Source organism: Oncorhynchus tshawytscha, linkage group LG06, assembly GCF_018296145.1.
Source record: "Oncorhynchus tshawytscha isolate Ot180627B linkage group LG06, Otsh_v2.0, whole genome shotgun sequence".
Taxonomy (NCBI): domain Eukaryota; kingdom Metazoa; phylum Chordata; class Actinopteri; order Salmoniformes; family Salmonidae; genus Oncorhynchus; species Oncorhynchus tshawytscha.
The window spans coordinates 42372951-42394965 of NC_056434.1; the positions used below are offsets into that span (position 1 = coordinate 42372951).

Genomic DNA, 22015 nt, shown 5'->3' on the forward strand with positions numbered 1-22015 from the left:
TATGTGTTATTTCATACTCTACAATGTGGAAAATAGTAAAAAATAAAGAAAAGCCCTTGAATGATTAGGTGTGTCTATTGACTGTGTGTTATATATTCTGTTATTTTTATTAGAAAACATGTGTCCTCGTATGTAGTTACGGCCCTGGAAAATATGAACAGTAAAGCTACATTGTGTCTCTGGAACATATGCTGTAAATGTATAATATGCTAAATAAACTGGGTGGTTCGAGCCCTGAATGCTGATTGGCTGACAGCCGTGGTATATCAGACCGTATAGTTTTACTGCTTTAATTACATTGGTAACCAGTTTATAATAGCAATAAGGCACCTCGGGGGTTTGTGGTATATGGCCAATCCAAGCCCCCCGTGTTGCGTCGTGCATAAGAACAGCCATATACCACACCCCCTCCTGCCTTATTGCTTAAATACAGCAGTCAAGTCTGCCCTTATTATTTTATTGGTACATTGGGAATGGATAGGGAACTACTGTATCAATTCTAGAAAGTAAAGCAAGTATGGGGTGGTAGGGTAGCCTAGTGGTTAAAGTGTTGGACTAGTAAACAAAAGGTTGCAAGTTCAAATCCCCGAGCTGACAAGGTACAAATCTGTCGTTCTGCCCCTGAACAGGCAGTTAACCCACTGTTCCTAGGCCGTTATTGAAAATAAGAATTTGTTCTTAACTGACTTGTCTAGTTAAATAAAGGTAATATAAAAAAATGAGCAAATTGATATTCCCTTGTTGGAGAGGCATTTAAACACATAGTTACCCATACGGCTGAAGTCACAGGTTGTGACATACGGCTGTGTACTGAACAGAAGTGACTGTTTCCCCTCAGGTGTCTCGGCGCGGTAGGGCTTCAGGGGCCATGCTGGACACTGTGGACGCCTGCTCTCTACTCTACAGACTGGAGATGGAGGGTTAGACATGCTTACTGCTCAAGTTTACTGTTACGTGCACTCAACTTACACATAGTATCTAGTGTGTGTGTGTGTGTGTGTGTGTGTGTGTGTGTGTGTGTGTGTGTGTGTGTGTGTGTGTGTGTGTGTGTGTGTGTGTGTGTGTGTGTGTGTGTGTGTGTGTGTGTGTGTGTGTGTGTGTGTGTGTGTGTGTGTGTGTGTGTGTGTGTGTCTTATCGATAGGCTTGTGTTCAATGTTTGTGTCTTTTGATTTACTTTCTTCCTGTGTGTCAGGTGTGTGCGTGAAGGACCGCTGGCGGGAGCTGCAACAACTCACAGAGCCCCACACTGACGACCATGTGCTGTTGTTCAACGACCTCCACTTCCTCATGTCGTCGCTGGGAGCCAAGGAGTCCGGGGGAGCGGCCCAGTCCCAGCGCCTGCTGGAGGGCCTCCGGGAGCGGGCCAAGTGAGCACCACACCACCGCTGGCTTATGAAACTCCTACACAGCCCCCTTACATAACACACGAGGAGAAAACGAGTGGGAGTATGACTGGTGGGGTGAGAGGGATAAGCCTCAGAGTGGAGAGAGAGCTCAGGGTTGCTCGCTCTCTGTTGCGCTCTCCCACAGGTTGTGGTGTTTACGTGTGTGGCTGTAATGTGTTCTGACACCCCTGACCACAGGCTCTATACACTATGTTCCTCAGCGAACAACCCCTTCTGCCAAAAAATCCAATCCTGGGCAGTTGTCATGTTTCTGATTGTTACGTAACAGGAAAATGTAGCGTGGCGGCAGCCAAGGCACCTTTGGGCCAATGCAGCTTTTTGAGAGGGGAAAAATCAATTCCCAAAGTGAGGAGAGAAACTCAATTCTATTTTGAATTGGCCGACTGGGCTCTTTCAGATGCGCTTTTGGTCAATTAATTTTGCTTGCGTAATGCTTTCTGTTATGACAATTTGCATCCGGGTATCCTGGAAGGATATTGACCTCATCCCGTCAACAGAGGATGTCTGGTTGCTCTTCAAAACTGCTTTTCTCACCATCTTAAATAAATGAGCATGCCCCGTTCAAAAATGTACAACTAAGAACAGAGATAGCCCTTGGTTCACCCCAGACTTGACTGCCCTTGACCAGCACAAAAACATCCTGTGGTGTTCTGCATTAGCATCGAATAGCCCCCGTGATATGCAACTTTTCAGGGAAGTCAGGAACCGATTTATAGTCAGTTAAGAAAGCGAAGGCTAGCTTTCTCAAACAGAAAATGGTTTCCTGTAGCACTAACTCCAAAAAGTTCTGGGACACTGTAAAGTCCATGGAGAATAAGAGCACCTCCTCCCAGCTGCCCACTGCACTGAGGATAGGGAACACTGTCACCACCTATAAATCTACGATAATCGATCATTTCAATAAGCATTTTTCTACGGCTGGCCATGCTTTCCACCTGGCTGGTCATGGGTGCACCTCAGCCACGCTCCACGGTCCTAAACAATGTCATAACCGCCATCGATAAAAGACAATACTGTGCAGCCGTCTTCATCGACCTGGCCAAGGCTTTCTGTCAATCACAGCGTTCTTATCGGCAGACTCAATAGACTTGGGTTCTCAAATGACTGCCTCGCCTGGTTCACCAACTACTTCTCAGAGTTCAGTGTGTCAAATTGGAGGGCCTTTTGTACGGACCTCTGGCAGTCTCTATGGGGGTGCCACAGGGTTCAATTCTCGGGCCGACTCTTTTCTCTGTATATATCAATGACGTTGCTCTTGCTGCTGGTGATTCCCTGATCCACCTCTATGCAGACGACACCATTCTGTATACAGCTGGCCTTTCTTTGGACTCCTCCAAACGAGCTTCAACGCCATACAAAACTCCTTCCGTGGCCTCCAACTGCTTTTAAATGCTAGTAAAATTAAGTGCATTCTCTTCAACTGATTGCTGCCCGCACCCCCCCGCCTGACTAGCATCACTACTCTGGACGGTTCTGACCTAGAATATGTGGACAACTACAAATACCTAGGTGTCTGGTTACTGTAAACTCTCCTTCCAGACTCACATTAAGTGTCTCCAATCCAAAATTGAATCTAGAACCAGCTTCCTATTTCGCAACAAAGCCTCCCTCACTCATGCTGCCAAATATACCCTCGTAAAACTGACTATCCTACTGATCCTTGACTTCAGCGACGTCATTTATAAAATAGCCTCCAACACTCTACTCAGACTACATCCAGTTTGCTATCACAGAGACGAAGGTTGAAAGTCGTGCGTCCTCCCATACACAACCCAACCAAGCCGCACTGCTTCTTAACACAGCACCATCCAACCCGGAAGCCAGCCGCACCAATGTGTTGGAGGAAACACCGTGCACCTGGCAACCTTGGTTAGCGTGCACTGTGCCCGGCCCGCCACATGATTCGCTGGTGCGCGATGAGACAAGGATTTCCCTACCGGCCAAACCCTCCCTAACCCGGACAACGCTAGGCCAATTAAGCATCGCCCCATGGACCTCCCGGTCGCGGCCGGTTACGACAGAGCCTGGGCGCGAACCCAGTTACGACAGAGCCTGGGCGCGAACCCAAATCTGGCCCTCACTATATATTCGTCGCCAAACCCACTGGCTCCAGGTCATCTATAAGTCTTTGCTAGGCAAAGCCCTGACTTATCTCAGCTCACTGGTCACCATAGTAGCACGCGCCCCAACGGGTATATTTCACTTGTCATCCCCAACACTTCCTTTGGCTGCCTTTCCTTCCAGTCCTCTGCTGCCAATGACTGGAACGAATTGCAAAAATCACTGAAGCTGGAGTCTAACTTTAAGCAGCAGCTGTCAGAGCTTGTTCTCAACTGGCCAACCTGGTTAAATAAAGGTCAAATAAAATTCTGGAAAATAAAAAAGTTCTAACTAGCCAATGTCACCAGGTGAGTGGATGGTAGCTAATAGACTTGCTCTTTATGAGCCTCAAACTTAACCACTACTGCGATCTTAAATGTGTGTTGAGCCGTAGAGTTGACTGTAGTAAAATCCTTTATCTTATTTGGTGTTTCTTGTGTTGTTTGGTGAGATCCCCAGCCACACACACCATGTGTCTTTACAGATGGCCTGATGTTTACCACCACCATTTGTCTGGTCCTAGTGGTCGAGTGTAATTTCCCAAATAATACCAAAATATAAGTACTGTGACAGAGTAGGCTACCAAAAATGATACTCATCGTTTATTTGATTCCTTTGAGGCTTCCTTTGTTTCCGTTTTTGTGAACAGTGATGCATGCAGAGTTAGAAAACATCACGCCACTATTATACAAAAAAAAACCTGATTTCTTTAAAACCACATTGTAGACCACTCAAATTGAGTTTATAGTGTCTCAAAAATCAAACATGGTACAGACGTCATCTATAATGCATTACATCATCTATACATGTTTGCATAAGCAAAGTAAAGTGAATGAAAGGACAATTCTAAAGAAACCTCTCCGTTGGAGGATACGGTGGCAGGCTTTGGCGCGGGCATTTCCATTATTGTTACTGGATAAAACGTCACTATTTACTTTCATCAAGACCGTGAAAATGTTAATTTTGGCTGGACAGCTGACAAAGATCATCCCTTATTTCGTTGTACGAGCTTCGGTTTCAACGGAACCATCATTACAGAAAGTACATACACATTTAAAAGGTAGGCCACTCATGGCTTTACACTTTGTAATGATGGCACCAAGGGCACAATTCACATGGTTAGCTTCATACTTAACAGACACATTGTAATCCAAAAATGCATTAATAATCAACCCCAGATACTTGTGCTCACTGACACCGTTAATATGGCAAGAGAACATTTAAAGGTGTTCTAGGTTTTTTTTCTTTCTATAGAGTACTGCTTTTTGTCTACATTGATATTCAGTTTCCATTGTTCACACCAGTTAACAATATTTACCATTTTCTTGAAGCTCATCTTCAGTTTCAGAGCTCAATACGATGCCATTTTCATATAAAATAGTTTAGACGGACACCTTTTTCTAGGGCTTTGATGGCCAGAGTAAAATGATAAATATACATTGAGAACAGAATAGGTGATCAAATGCAAACCCTGTTTCACACCAATGTCTAGGAGTCATATTGGAATGCATGGTCTAGTCTTGAGATTTTATGAAAGCAACTCTGTCTGGTGGGATGTGTTGTCGTTTTAGACAGTTTCACGCGTTTCTCTCTTCTGCAATCACATGCAGTAATGCCCTACAGTATCTATTATCAGATGTTAATCCTACAACGTTTTGTAAAGCCAATTTACCTTTTAGTCTGGCTGTGTGTGGGTGATGCCCTGAAGCTTCTGGTCATGAACTGTATTTGACAGTACAGAATAAACCTCAGAACTCATTTTGCTAGTAACACCATGGTGATACCATTTCTGCAGGGATCACATACAGTTCAGTGAGAGCATACATTTATTTTTTTTGTAAGTATAATAGGGCTTTTGACATCTCTATTGTCTTCGATCTTCTCTCCTGCTGTGTGTCTAGTGTTCCAGAGGAGAACTACCAGCACCTGCTGGCTGGCAGCGTGGGGCTGCCCATGTGTCAGGCCCTGCTGGAGTACGACCAGGGCAACTACAGCCGTGCCGTGGAGCTCCTGCAGCCCATACGCTACCGCATGATGGAGATAGGAGGCAGTGACGCGCAGGTGAGCCCCCATTTTGTGAACCATCGGGGGGTTTTCTGGGCTTTCAAACCTACGCCTGGAGTGAAAAGCATGTTCAATGGGGAATGTCCTTTTTGGAAGTGCTTTTTAGACCAGGAATAGATATAATCTATGTCAGAAAAAAGGACCTTTGACGAACACTCACTGAGGCATTCAGGCTATGGCAGTCTGTGTTTCTAATAGGCCTATGGGAATGTAAAGCACAATGCAATGAGTGATAAATCATTTAACCCGGTGTTAATTTAACCACAATACAATCGTCCTTAGGCGCTGTTCATAGGGAAACGATCCTTATTTAGGTACAACCATAGAACTAAGAATGAATGGGCTTGGAAGCTCTTACCCTGGCAATTACTGGTAAACTCATGGGTACACTCAATGGCGGCCTGGTATTGTGATGCAATCATTTCCATGGTAATTTGGAATGTTCCATCAACTGATGCTGGATTGACATTTTAAATGATGCTAACCGATGTGGCTCATGTAATGTCAGTAGAGATGACTCAACAAATCACAGCACAGATTGAAGGGTACTCTTCCTGGCATGGGTACTGTACACTCAAAATGGCTGCCAGTATACCCATTATGTTATCATTGACCTGAATGGAGATGCCCTTTCTATTCATTCTTATTTCTATGGGTACAACAGCAGGGTCGTATTCACTTGGGAAGAACCGGAAGAAAACGGGCAGGTGCCACCCGAACTTGTCCAATAAGATGTTTTTTTCTCCGTTGCACAACCTTTTTGAAATGGTGTGCCCTAGTGAACCTGATCCAGAGGGGTAGACACAGTATGTTCGGTGGTAAAAACATGTGTTGGGTCTAGTGTGTATTGTAATTGCCTTGTTTGTTCCATTTCTCAGAGAGACGTCTTTAATCTGCTGCTGATTCACGCAGCAATGAAGTCAGGAGTGACTCATCACCAGAAATTAGCCAGGTAAAATACATTGATGGGCTGCCTCCAATTGAAAGGCTTTTTACTCCGATTTGCTGTGTTATTAACCCCGAGGTCACTTCAATGCTGTGTCACTGTGATTGGACAATGACGTAGATGCCGAGCATGTTTCTTTCTCAAAATAGACATCGATGAGAAAAAAAAGTGTTGGGTTCTGAACAAACAGGAGTTAACTCAAACGCACAACTAGTAAAAGCTCTAACCCATTTTATTCAACCCACTGGGTGCCTCAGCTGCAATCACACTTTGCACATGATTGAACAACCATTTATATGTCCAGATGAGATTAGGGGTGCAACTTCTCAACTGCTATCTGTTGCCCAATACTGCCTAACGGTTGTGCTGTCGTCTTCGTTGATCGAGCCGCCTGGTAGCAGCTGCTCTTTATCCCGTCACTTCTCCAGAATGTTTACAAGTGATGTCATACTCTGTTTCCCTTTTCTCCCATAGTAACTTTTCATACACAGAGTTCCTATTCACCCTTTCATTGATCCGTGACACGTGCATTTATTATACATGCAACATAATCAATAAGTTCTAATATAATGACAGGAATACGTTTTTCAAGTTAGAACCCAACAAAAGCGAATGGCTAAAATACACAATATTGATTTCTCTGTACAATATAATACACATGACTGAAGAAAATGGTCCTCTGTCCAGTAAGATTTTATTTTCTCTCGTCTTCTGCTCCCTGTGCTCCCTCGTTAGGGGAGTAGAAGAAACAATATCTTGACTGTTGAATTTCATCAGTATGTTCTCATGGCTAAGCTTGTCCTTATTGACACCCCCTGAAGTCTGTGAAATGCAAGTGTGTCTGGGTGCAATACAGTACACAATTTTCTGTATACAGTGTACTGTATATACTGATTACCGTTGCAGAGTGCCTTTTGTTCTCCAGTTAGATGTTCTACTCTAAAGAACTCAATCTAGAACTGTCCTTTTTTGTCTTGTGTTGTCCTTCTGGAGATGTTTGTTGGTGGAGCGTGAGGCAACGAAGCCCAACTCGCCCCTCACTGACCGGCTGATCCAGAGAGCCCATGTCCTGCATGCCTAACCTGGGTAGCCTGGGTAGAGGGCCTAAAGCTGGATGTCACTGAGTCTGGACCAGGGGCTACTGCAGAGGTACCCTCCCCAAATTGACTGGATGTTTGGCTGAAGAATGTGGCCTTTATTCTTCAGTTACGTGGACCTAATAGAAATGATCATCAGCATGGTCCATTATCAAAATGTTCAATATCCAATGATTTCTATAACTTCAACATTTGTGAAAAAGTATGTTCAATTGAATGTTCTGTAACACAACATTTACAGTGTCATATAGCAAATTATATTAGCAATCACACTTTGAAATATAAATAATACATCCTTTTCAGAAAATAATATCCTCATGTCAATATAAATCATATTTTAAAATCATGTATAAATAATGTAATAAATAAACACTTCCAATGTCAGCCTAGTCATCTAAGTCCAGCATATAATGACACACTTCCATCCGGTCTATACAGCACACCACTAAATCAGATGCTCCGAAGGCTGTGTAATGTAACCGTAGATGGATGCCCTTTGTTAACTGGGGTGGCCAGTACTTCTTCTCTGTTCTCTCCTAGTTGTTCTGTTATTTTCTGTGTCGGTCGGGCCATCCTCTTCTCACAACACTGAGCTGATCTCATCCTGGATCTGAGAGATGAGGATCTGGGAGAGCACAATGCCTGCAATCTGACAGAGACAAGAACACACTCTGTCTGCGTCCCAAATAGCACCCTATTCCCTACACAGTGCACTAGTTTTGTTCCGAGCCCAGTATGTGGAATAGGGTCTCATTTGAGTCGCAGGCTGGGTGCTAACTCACTCCCAACACCGCCACTCTTAGATAAAGCTTAATATGGCTTACTAAGAACAGTCTCTGAAGGTCAAAACTTGCGTGGCTTTACCATGCACAGTGGATACAATTCTATTGCTTAGCAAATTTCATCTAACATCTGCATGAAAACAGACTGCAGAGTCTGATAGTTATTCTTTGACCTTAACACATTGTGTTTGTTTTAACATGCATCAATAGGAGCTTTTTTTGTGCAAGTGATCACAGCATCGGGTGATGTAAACAACAGTTAAATAAATGAAGAGACGGGGAAAGTAGGCATTGACTCCTGCTCTTCAATACGACGTCACATCAAAGCTGTCGGAATTGTAAGGCAATTGTTTTGACGTGACTCGTGGGTAATTTGCACACTTCCCTCTCGGAGGAGAGACCAAATCAGTGGAATATCAGAGCGAGGGATAGAGAGAAAAGGGGATAGATGGAGAAACTGGAGGCGGAGAGAGAAGTGACAGATGAGAGTAGTGAGCAGCCCCGTTCATTAGTGACTGTACAAACTGCACACAGCACTCTGAGAAATGAGCTACTGTACCAGCAGACAAGAGTGGGTGAGTCATGCAACTTAATTAAACACCAACTTAAATTATCCCACATTTTGAAAGCTTTCAAGGCTATTATAGGGATGTGATTCATGAGTGTCTCACACTCAGGATGTGAGGGAATATAGGCATGGATAATATCTTACATGATGTGGTAAGTAGGCCACCAACTCAGTGGTGGGTTTTATCATCCCAACCTGAATCTAAAATCTGCCTGTGCCTCATTTCTGTTGTATGCAAACCCACTATGAGAAGGCTGGTGTTCCCCACTCCACCTCCTGTATGTAGCCCTTGTGCATGGGTTACCTGAGGCAGGGAGAGACCCAGAGCTAGAGCCCCCACCAATAGCAGGTGGGACTCAATCCACCGAACCGCCCGGTCTGCACAACCCACTGGATAGATGGACTTGGTGGCCTCGAGGTAGTTCTGAGTCTGGACCCCAAAGCCACACTTGGTGTTGATCACAACCTGTACAGAGACAAAATAACATTAAGACTTCATACATAAGCAATCGTGATGCGCTGTTGACTCAAAACAGATAATTACATTGTAATAACATACGAGTTGAATTATAAATCAACCGCATCGACTTAAATGAATTGTGATTCATTTCATCTGTTATAATTGCCATGTAGTTACAGCATGTGAACTGCAGGTTGTAGCACTACCTTGGTTCTTGTGTTTAGTTACTGGGTTTCTGATCGCGTTGTAAACGGTCAGTGTAATTCTATCCAGAGTGAGAAATCATCTATGCTTTTGTCTGTAGATCTCCATTTAAGTGTTTTAATTCTCTCCAGTAATGAGGGTGATGTCAGCATTTATACATACTGACCTGTGTGTGTGTGTGTGTGTGTGTGTGTGTGTGTGTGTAAGTCTATAGCTATGTAAGTTTAGTGACCTTAACCCATCCCACTTCTGACACCAACGCTGCGAATTCAGGGATTGGCCCCTACCGGGACACGAACCCAGGTCCAGCGACTGTCAACCCAACACCTTAACTGTTACACCAAGGGACCCAAACCCGACAGCAGCCTGGTCATTCGGTTAACGTACATACAGTGCATTCAGAAATACCCCCAAAATACACATACAACATGTCAAAGTGGAATAATATTTTTTACAAGGTAATCAAATGAAAAGCTGAAATGTCTTGAGTCAAGTATTCAACCCTTTTTTTTATGGCAAGCCTAAATAAGTTCAGGAGTAAACATTTACTTAAGCAGTCGCAAGTTGCATGGACTCTGTGTGCAATAATAGTGTTTAACACAATTTTTTTATGTCTAACTCATCTCTGTACCCCTCACATGCAATTTCCCTCAGTCGAGCAGGGAATTTCAAACACAGATTTAACCAATTCCTCACAAAGAAGGGCACCTATTGGTAGATGGGTAGAAACATTTGAAAGCAAACATTGAATATCCCTTTGAACATGGTGAAGTTATTAATTACGCATTGGATGGTGTATCAATACACTACGTCGCTACAAAGATATAGGCGTCCATCGAATCGGTGGCCGGAGAGGAAGGAAACTGCTCAGGGATTTCATCATGAGCCCAATGGTGACTAAAACAGAGTTGAATGAGTGTGATAGGAGAACTGAGGATGGATCAACAACATTGTAGTTACTCCACAGTAGTGGAGAGGGTAGAAAGTTCCTCGGCGTACATCACGGACAAACTGAAATGGTCCAACCACACAGACAGCGTGGTGAAGGTGGCACAGCAAGCACCTCTTCAACCTCAGGAGGCTGAAGAAATTCAAATTGTCACCAAAAACACTCAACTTTTACAGATGCACAATTGAGAGCATCCTGTCGGGCTGTATCACCGCCTAGTACGGCAACTGCTCCGCCCATAATCGTAAGGCTCTCCAGAGGGTAGTGATGTCTGCACAACACATCACCGGGAGCAAACTACCTGCCCTCCAGGACACCTGCACCACCCGATGTCACAGGAAGGCCAAAAAGATCATCAAGGACAATAACCACCCGAGCCACTGCCTGTTCACCCTGCTTCCATCCAGAAGGCGAGGTCAGTACAGGTGCATCAAAGCGGGGACCGAGAGACTGAAAAACAGCTTCTATCTAAAGGCCATCAGACTGTTAAACAGCCATCACTAACATTGAGTGTCTGCTGCTGTCAACTCCAGCCACTTTAATAATGGAAACATTACATCAATTTATCACTAGCCACTTTAAACAATGCCGCTTCATATAATGTTTACATACCCTACATTACTCATCTCATGTATATACTGTACTCTACATCAAGATGTGGTAGATGGTATAGAGTACAGTATATACATATGAGATGAGTAATGTAGGGTATGTAAACATATGAAGTGGCATTGTTTAAAGTGGCTAGTGATACATTACATCAAGATGGCAAGATACAGTATATGGTATGTATCACTAGCCACTTTAAACAATGCCACTTCATATGTTTACATACCCTACATTACTCATCTCATATGTATATACTGTACTCTATACCATCTACTGCATGTTGCCTCTGCCGTTCTATACCATCACTCATTCATATAGTTTTTTATGTACATATTCTTATTCATTCCTTTATAATTGTATGTATAAGGTAATTGTTAGGTTAGATTACTCGTTGGATATTAATCCATTGTTGGAACTAGAAGCACAAACATTTCGCTACTTTCGCATTGACATCTGCTAACCATGTGTATGTGACAAATAAAATTTGATTTGACAATATTAATCTAAATGACAGAATGAAAAGAAGCCTGTACAGAATAAAATGTCCAGCTTTCACCTGGATTCACCTGGTCAGTCTGTCATGGAAAGAGCAGGTGTTCTTAATGTTTTATACACTAAGGTGTACACTGGAGTTGCTTACCAATACGACATTGAATGTTCCTGAGTGGCTTAGTTACAGTTTTGACTTAAATCGGCTTAAATCTATGGCAAGACTGTCTCGCAATGATCAACAACCAATTGGAGAGCGCTTGAAGAACTAAAAAAATAATAATGTGCAAATATTGTACAATCCAGGTGTGCAAAGCTCTTAGAGACTTACTCATAAAGACTCCCAGTTGTAACCGATGCCCAAGGTAATTCTAACGGGTTGTGAATACTTATGTAAATGGGATTTCTGTGTTTCAGTTTCAATAAGTTGGCAAACATTTCATTATGGGGTATTGTGTGTAGATTATTATTATTATTATTATTATTATTATATATATATATATATATTTTAAAACATTTTGAATTCAGGCTGTGACAACAAAATGTGGAATAAGTAAAGGGGTATGAATACTTTCTGAATGCACTGTATGTATGTTTTGAGCCCCCACCCACCTCTCCTGGTACGGGGGTGCAGCAGGAGTAAGGGACCGCACAGCGCTCAGAGCTGGGGTTCCCCTGGGTGCAGTTGAAGTACAGGTTCCATGACCAGTCAGTGTAGTTGTTCCAGCCGCAGCACTTGAACTGAGAGAAGGAGAAATATAAGGAAAAGGGATCATTAGAAACATTGTCTGGTACATTCTCTCACTCTCCACTCCTGGGAGGACCCGCCAGCAGCCGAAGTGTGCCCGTACGTGCAGATGGGTGAACCCGCCAGCAGCCGAAGTGTGCCCGTACGTGCAGATGGGTGAACCCGCCAGCAGCCGAAGTGTGCCCGTACGTGCAGATGGGTGAACCCGCCAGCAGCCGAAGTGTGCCCGTACGTGCAGATGGGTGAACCCGCCAGCAGCCGAAGTGTGCCCGTACATGCAGATGGGTGAACACGCCAGCAGCCGAAGTGTGCCCGTACGTGCAGATGGGTGAACACGCGAGGGGAGATGCAGAATGCGTTGAACAGCATGTTACTCAGGGGCTTTCATGTGGGAAGCCTGATTGAAGCTGGGGTAACAGAACTTTTGATCTGAGGTCACTCTGTGGTGTCCTGGTTAACATGTTAAGTCAACCTCCCCAACGGGAACAGGTCAGTTGCAAAGACTTCAAAATGGCGTTGTGTGCATATTGGGACTCGCTGTAATGAACTCAACCCGGGTGTGATGTGGTTTAACTTAAGAGAACATAGCATGTTATGTAAGTGTGGAATGTAGTGGAATAGATGACCTCTCTCTGAATGTAGTGGAATAGATTACCTCTCTCTGAATGTAGTCCATGAGGTTCTGCAGATCCAGGTCATCCCTGTAGTGCACGATGGCTTTATTCACAAACTTCCCCAGAGCGTCTCGTGTCTGGGGTTACAGAGTAGAAGGAGGATAGGTATGTAAAGTACTATGTTCATGTAAATCGGCTTGTTTGATTATGGGAATGGCCCCTGGGGGATGTTTTGAGAGAGCTTTAAGTATGGGGCCCTGGGGCTGGAATAGATGGCTCCTAATGTGCTATGACGGCTGTAATAACATATGCTTTAGAGTGGTAATACACCCACGGTCCCCCTGGAGAATCTCCTCCTTCTCCCCCTACCTCCCTTCCTCTCTGTCTGTCACCCACAGTATGCCTCTAGGCACCTCCCGAATGTCATTAACGGCAAACGTCCTAGAAGAGATCTTGTTGAAATTGAACATTTGGTTCCACTTTGAAGTGACAGAGCATTTGAATCATTTAGCGGATGGGGAGAGGATGCTGGGAGGGTGGTTAAACTGCCCTGTTTTAGCAGCGACTGGAGTGCAGACACGAAGATAGCACAGAGAGAGAGAGTAGGAACTAGACAGACACCAGGCTGTAGGCGCAGTACCAGACCCCAGGAAGTGTAGAAACAGTACCTGGTCTGAATAGAAGAAGCCCAGGACGGCTATGGCCAGCTGAGTGAGGAAGACCAGAGTCAGACTGAAGGAGAACTGGAGAAGAAGAGACGTTACAGAGATAGTATTCTGTCAGAGGCAGGTAGGTACAGAGTTTCCCATAAGTGCTATTTCCAGTCCTGACCTTTTAACGTTCTCCAATAGAGGGAAAACGTTGTTGAACTGAATATCGTTTAGGAGCACCTTCTTCCGACCGTCTTCATATGTATTGTTTAAAGGTGGCTTGAATATGAAAAGCTTGGCCTTACCGTCTTCAGAAGGTGAATGTTTTCTCGCAGGGCTCCGATGCATCCGCAGAAGGTGATGAAGAACATGACCACGCCCACTACGATCAGGATGACCGCTGGGTCGATCAGGAACGTGTCTCTGACCGTGTCTGCAAGAGACGAACACAGACAACCGTGTGGTGTGACACACTAGCACAACCTACTATGAGCTGGGGGGGGGGATCTTTCTGGGCACCTCTACTGGGGATTCGTTTCACAGTGATTATGGAATGAATGAAAGGCAAACCATGTCATGAAGTTAAGATTGCAGAAAGCATATTTTCAGATACAGATGTATGGCTTCGAATATGCCGAATAAAATGGGTCATACCTGTTGCTTTTTGAACCTTTGCATATACCCCTATAGCAACAATCAGCAAGGAGAAGACCTGAAAGAGGACAATAAATCAGATATGCATATAATCTCCTTAAAATAGTATTAATACAACTTTTTTTTTAGATCAGGAAACCCTTAACAGTTAATAACTTGGGGCTCTATTCAATCCGCAACACAGACGCTCAGCTTCACAGCGTGATTGAAATTTAAAGGCAATGTTCCCGCTTTAGCGGAGACCGCATTCATGATAAACGCTGCATATGTCGGCTCAATCCGAAATGACCTTTTACATTTCTATGGTGGAATCCATTACGCTTCCGCCTGACAGATTGAATAGAGCCCTTAAAATGCTGTTTTTTGTTTTTGCAGCTATGGTTTTCAACCTTGGGCTTAGGGCTATTCATCAAATCAGTCGAGGCTTGCCTTCAATTTTTCTCCATTTATTTTTGGGGAATTGTCTAGTTCATTTGTCAGCTTTTGCTGTGTGGTTTCTTCTTTGCCAAACTAATCTCAGACAGAAGATTTGATAGTTGTTCCAGCTCGTCATTGTATTTCTATTCTTTTTTGGCAGACAGACATTTGGCTACCCTATTCTTAGAGCTAGAGTCCTTGGAGCTAGAGTCCTTGGAGCTAGAGTCCTTGGAGCTAGAGTCCTTGGAGCTAGAGTCCTTGGAGCTAGAGTCCTTGGAGCTAGCCCGTGTCAGTAGGTGATGTGTACTCTGTCAAAAAGCACAGCCCTGAAGGCGTTAAGAGTTCTGTTTTCAAAATCTATTTCCCTACATGATTGTTATACCACCTTGAATGATGATTTGTATGGTTTGTCTTTAGTTTACAGACCCCTTGATTGGCTTCCTGATGGCCAATAGTGTGTGGTTCTGAGAGAGCTTGTACACCGTAGGATCTCTCTGTGAAATTAATTGCACAAGCTCCTATTTAAACATACAAAATTGGTTGTCTCATACTGCTTTGTCTCGTTGAAATAAAAAAATGTGTTTTGCAAGAGAGACTTGCATTGACCATTAACAATCATAGATGTCTTTGCTTGATAGATAGTATGGTTTGTTTGCGAGGAGGACACATGAGAGAATTAAAATGGTTTGTTGTGCGCTATCTTTCAGTCATGGAATCATCAACGTCTGAAAAGAGTTGCTGTCATAACCGCCTTGGTTGGAGAGCAATACCTAGCAACAGTGTACTTTTCCATTTATGACCTCTAGATAATACATCCACACACAACACAGTTTGATTGGAGCTCCAGTGTTTTCAAGATCGTCAAATGAATTAGTACTGTAATTGTTGCTCTTAGGTTGCCTGTGATGCCCTCTTGGCTGGCTGGCTGAAACATGCCTATTGTATAGAATTGGTCTGTGCTGGCCTCCTGGGTGATGCAGCGGTCTAAGACACTGCATCGCAGTGCTAGTGGTGTTACTACAGACCCGGGTTCATTCCATAGGACAGCGCACAATTGGCCCAACGTCGTCCGGGTTAGGTTTGGTCCGGGGGGACTTTACTTGGCTCATCACGCCCTAGCGACTCCTTGTGGTGGGCCGGGTGCTTGCAGGCTGACCCCCGGTCGCCAGTTGAATGGTGTTTCCTCCGACACATTGGTGCGGCTGGCTTCTGGGTTAAGAGAGCAGGTGTTTAGAAGTCTGGTTAAGCGGGTCATGTTTTGGAGGACGCATGACTCTACGTTCGCCTCTCCTGAGCCCGTTGGGGAGTTGCAGGGATGAGACAAGATCGTAATTGGGGAGACAAAATCAAATAAAAAAATGTTGGTCTGTGCTGGGAATAAGGTACACTGGTGAAAGTATTCCAGATATGTTCCCAGGCTTTGAACAGGGAGAAACGGTCCTGTATCCTGGGTGGATTGTGTTGGGGCGGCCTGAGCCCCTGACTCAGCTGAGCCAAGCCAGGGGGACGAGACTGGAACAAAAGGCTGTAGCACTGCAGTTCAGGGCCTGTCCAGATAAACACACACAACTAGCCCAGTGCTGTTTGGCTGCCACCGGTCCCCTGGCCTGGACGGTTCAATAACACACTCTGCACATCTCTGTCCTCTGTTTTCCTAGACATGGATAAAGAAGGATTGATAGAGCGGTGATATCACAGGTTGCAATATATTCCCGATGGGATTTGCTCCTGCACAAAGAGCCAATGGAACTTGAATGCGACTCCCATCCCGTGAGTGTCCTCGTCTCTCCTCTATCACATAATCTCTCCCCTATCCTCTATCTTATTGTGGCTGTCTGCTCACCCAATGAGATAAAACCCCAGTGTTATCTCTATGGCTTCAACACCATGCACCAGCATCAAGCCCCCTGTCTATCTGCCGCGTGGCCGCACACTCACAATGACGACATGGTCATGTGAGCTTTAGGACAGCCATTCAGCCCCTGTGCTTGGTAGAAGAGATAATCAGTCTATAGGAGACATCCGACAATATGCTCTTTAACAAACGGGTGGTGTTGAAGATTTACCAGACACACAAGCTCTTCATTGAATAAACAATAAAATAATAAAATACTGGCTAAATAGCTTAGACTGTAGGCTTTAGGTCTACACTACAACAAACGTGGAACTTTTGGTCATGTAAAAGATAACCATTCCTCATCACATTTAACAATTTAGTGGACATTTTACACCCCCCCCCCTAAGACTTTCAGCAAGTTTTGAGGAATAAATAATCGTGCAAAGTTCATGAAGAACCATTGAAATGAGACAGTAAATTTCACCTACAACGTGTCAGATTGATATATTGTTGCTGTGAATGTCGACATTTTACAGTTGTGAATCATCTGAACAGGGAGCGTCTGCCAGCTATTTGCAGCCCAGGAATCCTTTCTGAGTTATATCTCTGCATGTTTAATTCATGAGTGCTTAGCTTGAGAGCGTATTTCTGTGTTTTAGAAGTGCAGCATTCTGTTGCTCAGTGGTTTGTACACTGCCTACTGTACATTACACACATCCACAGCCAGATCACTGCTGCTTAGGGCTTACGTTTGTTAGAGTATGTTAGAGGTCTTCAGCCGAGTGGCTCCACTTACCCAGAACAAGAAGCTGAAAAAGAACAGGAAGTACCTTATCCAAGGGTTGATGAAGGAAAAAGTCTCGGCTCGGTTAAGATTCAATTTCCTATCCATTTTTGTTCTCTTCTATGCTCCAAAAAAAAAGTAAATATACCCAGAAAACTTAAGTCTTCCTTGGGAAAGAGGTCTTCTGACCTCAATGGCACGTCCCAGTTAAATAAAAGTTCATAAATGAAATAAAAACCTCCAAAAGCGAACACAGAAATGCCTAGTCCAACCCAGAGATATTTGACCACCATACAAATCAGCCCCCTGTGTAAAGTTTGCAGTAGCTGCTGCCTAAAAAGGGGGGCTAGCAGCTGTGACGCTGCCCTGCCATGGCTGGTAAGCACCAGAACTGTCCTGCAAGCCCAGGAATCAGGTTACACAAAATATCTGTGGCCTCAGTGCTGCTGAATGGCCCATTGGCCCAGGAGCTTTAATGTATTGTCAGCCTGTCTGTCACTGAGGCTGCCTGTCACTCTCAATAAACAACCTGGTCTTTAAAAAAAATATATATGGATATCTAAATGGGTCCTAAAATACTAAATCAAATAGCTAAATGATCCATAGCATGACCATCTTGATCCATAGCATGACCAGGCTGCAGTAAAGGACTACAGTGTAGCCTTATGAGTAGCCTACAACCAGAGAAACATCTAGTCAAACCAAGTCCCTGTGATCAATATTCATATGTGGGTATATATACACTGCTCAAAAAAATAAAGGGAACACTTAAACAACACAATGTAACTCCAAGTCAATCACACTTCTGTGAAATCAAACTGTCCACTTAGGAAGCAACACTGATTGACAAATTTCACATGCTGTTGTGCAAATGGAATAGACAACAGGTGGAAATTATAGGCAATTAGTAAGACACCCCCAATAAAGGAGTGGTTCTGCAGGTGGGGACCACAGACCACTTCTCAGTTCCTATGCTTCCTGGCTGATGTTTTGGTCACTTTTGAATGCTGGCGGTGCTTTCACTCTAGTGGTAGCATGAGACGGAGTCTACAACCCACACAAGTGGCTCAGGTAGTGCAGCTCATCCAGGTTGGCACATCGATGCGAGCTGTGGCAAGAAGGTTTGCTGTGTCTGTCAGTGTAGTGTCCAGAGCATGGAGGCGCTACCAGGAAACAGGCCAGTACATCAGGAGACGTGGAGGAGGCCGTAGGAGGGCAACAACCCAGCAGCAGGACCGCTACCTCCGCCTTTGTGCAAGGAGGAGCAGGAGGAGCACTGCTAGAGCCCTGCAAAATTACCTCCAGCAGGCCACAAATGTGCATGTGTCTGCTCAAACGGTCCGAAACAGACTCTATGAGGGTGGTATGAGGGCCCGACGTCCACAGGTGGGGGTTGTGCTTACAGCCCAACACCGTGCAGGACGTTTGGCATTTGCCAGAGAACACCAAGATTGGCAAATTCGCCACTGGCGCCCTGTGCTCTTCACAGATGAAAGCAGGTTCACACTGAGCATGTGACAGACGTGACAGAGTCTGGAGACGCCGTGGAGAACATTCTGCTGCCTGCAACATCCTCCAGCATGACCGGTTTGGCGGTGGGTCAGTCATGGTGTGGGGTGGCATTTCTTTGGGGGGGGGGGCGCACAGCCCTCCATGTGCTCACCAGAGGTAGCCTGACTGCCATTAGGTACCGAGATGAGATCCTCAGACCCTTTGTGAGACCATATGCTGGTGCGGTTGGCCCTGGGTTCCTCCTAATGCAAGACAATGCTAGACCTCATGTGGCTGGTGTGTGTCAGCAGTTCCTGCAAGAGGAAGGCATTGATGCTATGGACTGGCCCGCCCGTTCCCCAGACCTGAATCCAATTGAGCACATCTGGGACATCATGTCTCGCTCCATCCACCAACTCCACATTGCACCACAGACTGTCCAGGAGTTGGCGGATGCTTTAGTCCAGGCCTGGGAGGAGATCCCTCAGGAGACAATCCGCCACCTCATCAGGAGCATGCCCAGGCGTTGTAGGGAGGTCATACAGGCACGCGGAGGCCACACACACTACTGAGCCTCATTTTGACTTGTTTTAAGGACATTACATCAAAGTTGGATCAGCCTGTAGTGTGGTTTTCCACTTTAATTTTGAGTGTGACTCCAAATCCAGACCTCCATGGGTTGATAAATTTGATTTCCATTGAAAATTTTTGTCTGATTTTGTTGTCAGCACATTCAACTATGTAAAGAAACAAGTATTTAATAAGAATTTTAATTCATTCAGATCTAGGATGTGTTATTTTAGTGTTCCCTTTATTTTCTAGAGCAGTGTATATACAGTACATATAGGTTGTCTAGGCCCTAGGGGCTGGACATTGTGAATTGACAGTGGGGCTGGAATCTAAAGCAATTGCTTTTTTAGTCTTCAGCGTTTTACCGTAAATGCGATCTCTGTGAATGTCAGGGAAATTGCCTTTAAAAGGCACATGGTATTGCAATGTGCTTGACGACAAAGGGCCTCTGATGGAATCCTGGCCGAAGTTTTAGCCTACAGAGAATGCTCTGGTGTTGTATCACATTTTCTGATTTCTTAGTATGGGCCTACCCAATGAAAGTGGCCTTCAACAATGTGGAAATGTACATTTGACCTATTAAAAAAAGCATCCTCATGTCCTGCTCTCTCTCCCTGTAGACATAAGTTAACACCTGCTGTTGGGGTGTTGTGGTCCCCTTGAACCCCAGTGTGTGATTCCCTCTGTGCTGGTTATTGGATCTTGCCCTGGATGCTCTTAGGCTCATCCTGGCTGGTTGACAGGTGACCCTGTCTGAGACTGAACAGGAAAAGGTAGTGAGGTCATCAAGCAGTTCACACTCAGGCAACTGGAACAATTTTGATTGTGCCCACATTGTAGCTGTTGCATCTACATATGGTAGTAAAATGTCTCTTATAAGTCCACTGTATCCGCATTGGCTGAATCCTAAATCACGCCCTTCCCCTCAGCCCTCCATTTGCATGTTCACAAGAATTTGGAAAATAATAATGGTCAAATGCTGCACAATCCAGGTGTTGAAAGCTCTTAGAGACTTAGCCAGAAAGAACCACAGCTATAAGAGCTGCCAAAAGTGCTTCTACAAAGTATTGACTCGTGTGTGTGAATACTTATGTTAATGAGATATTTCTGTATTTAATTTTCAATAAATGTACAAACATTTTCACTGAGGGACCTTCCAGATAATTGTATGTGTGGGGTACAGAGATGAGCTAGTCATTCAAAAATCATGTTAAACACCATTTATTAAAGACACTTATGTGACTTGTTAACCTCTCTGAACCACCCATCCCGGATCCGGTGTAATTGTCATCAGCAACGCTGAATAGCATAGCACCACAGTCAATTAATATTACTAGAAAATATTCATATTTATGAAATCACAAGTGCAATATTGCAAAACACAGCTTAGCCTTTTATTAATCCACCTGTCGTCTCAGATTTTGAAATGATGCTTTACAGCGAAAGCAATACAAGCGTTTGTGTAAGTTTATTGATCGCTCGACAAAACAATAAGTACACTTAGCATCAGGTAACTTGGTCACGAAAATCAGAAAAGCAATCAAATTAATCGTTTACCTTTGATGATCTTCAGATGTTTTCACTCACGAGACTCCCAGTTAGACAACAAATGTTCCATAAAGATATTTTTTCCGTTAGTTTGGTGCGTTATGCCCAGGAATCTACCGGAAAGAGCGGTCACGACAACTTAGACAAAAATTCCAAATGATATCCATAATGTCCACAGAAAAATGTCAAACGTTTTTTATAATCAATCCCCAGGGTGTTTTTCAAATATCTATTTGATAATATATCAACCGGGACAGTTGGCTTTTCACTAGGACCGGGAGTAACAATGGCCACCTTTCTCTTTAGTTTGAATCTATTTGGCTAAGGTGTTTGTAAACTTCCGACTTCAATTGTATCTCAGATTGGCCAATAAAAAGAAAAGATTAAGATGGGCAAACGAACACAGACACTGGACAGAAGATCTCTGCCTAGAAGGCCAACATCCCGGAGTTGCCTCTTCACTGTTGATGTTGAGACTGGTGTTTTGCGGGTACTCTTTAATGAAGCTGCCAGACTTGTGAGGCATCTGTTTCTCAAACTAGACACTAATGTACAGTCGTGGCCAGAAGTTTTGAGAATGACACAAATATACATTTTCACAAAGTTTGCTGCTGTGTGACAAGATAGGGTTGGTATACAGAAAATAGCCCTATTTGGTAAAAGACCAAGTCCATATTATGGAAAAAACAGCTCATATAAGCAAAGAGACATGAAGGTCAGAACTTTGAAAGTTTATTCAAGTGCAGTCGCAAAAACCAAGCGCTATGATGAAACTAAACTGGCTCTCATGAGGACGCCACCGGCTGCAGAGGATAAGTTCATTAGAGTTACCAGCCTCAGAAATCGGCAATTAACTGCACCTCAGATTGAACCTTACAGAGATCAAGTAACAGATATCTCAACATGAACTGTTCAGAGGAGACTGTGTGAATCAGGCCTTTGTGGTCGAATGCTGCAAAGAAACTACTAAAGGACACCAATAATAAGAAAAGACTTGCTTTGGCCAAGAAAACGAGCAATGGACATT

The 22015-nt window shown here is 44.1% G+C and overlaps 2 protein-coding genes across 3 annotated transcripts in view; one reads left to right on the forward strand and one right to left on the reverse strand.

Annotated features, from left to right (window-relative positions):
• ttc38 (tetratricopeptide repeat domain 38) overlaps positions 1-7648 on the forward strand; it is a 20535-nt gene extending 12887 nt beyond the window's left edge. Inside the window, exons 10-14 of the mRNA XM_042323278.1 lie at positions 839-920; positions 1194-1368; positions 5409-5568; positions 6450-6523; positions 7511-7648. Coding sequence (XP_042179212.1) covers positions 839-920; positions 1194-1368; positions 5409-5568; positions 6450-6523; positions 7511-7598 — 579 coding nt within the window. The 3' untranslated portion in view covers positions 7599-7648. The remainder of the gene's footprint in view (positions 1-838; positions 921-1193; positions 1369-5408; positions 5569-6449; positions 6524-7510) is intronic.
• tspan33b (tetraspanin 33b) lies at positions 6732-17750 on the reverse strand. 2 transcript variants are annotated; one of them, XM_042323279.1, is made up of 8 exons: positions 17392-17750; positions 14342-14399; positions 13993-14120; positions 13706-13780; positions 13079-13174; positions 12288-12416; positions 9269-9430; positions 6732-8263 (listed from the first exon to the last, which is right to left on the reverse strand). In XM_042323279.1, exons 1-8 carry the CDS (start codon positions 17485-17487, stop codon positions 8195-8197), a joined length of 813 nt encoding a protein of 270 aa, XP_042179213.1. In that variant the 5' UTR covers positions 17488-17750; the 3' UTR covers positions 6732-8194. The 2 variants fall into 2 exon arrangements, with proteins under 2 accessions (XP_042179213.1, XP_042179214.1); XM_042323280.1 differs by lacking the exon at positions 13079-13174.
• Between the last annotated feature and the right edge of the window lie 4265 nt (positions 17751-22015).

What these genes read in the sequence shown, in the direction of transcription:
- tspan33b (XM_042323279.1), bottom strand. Translation starts at nt 17,487, where the DNA reads ATGGATAGGAAATTGAATCTTAACCGAGCCGAGACTTTTTCCTTCATC. An exon ending in GCTTCTTCTATTCAGACCAG is followed by an intron (nt 13,175 to 13,705) that starts GTACTGTTTCTA and finishes CTGTAACCCCAG; the next exon opens with ACACGAGACGCTCTGGGGAA. An exon ending in TGGACTACATTCAGAGAGAG is followed by an intron (nt 12,417 to 13,078) that starts GTAATCTATTCC and finishes TCCTTCTCTCAG; the next exon opens with TTCAAGTGCTGCGGCTGGAA.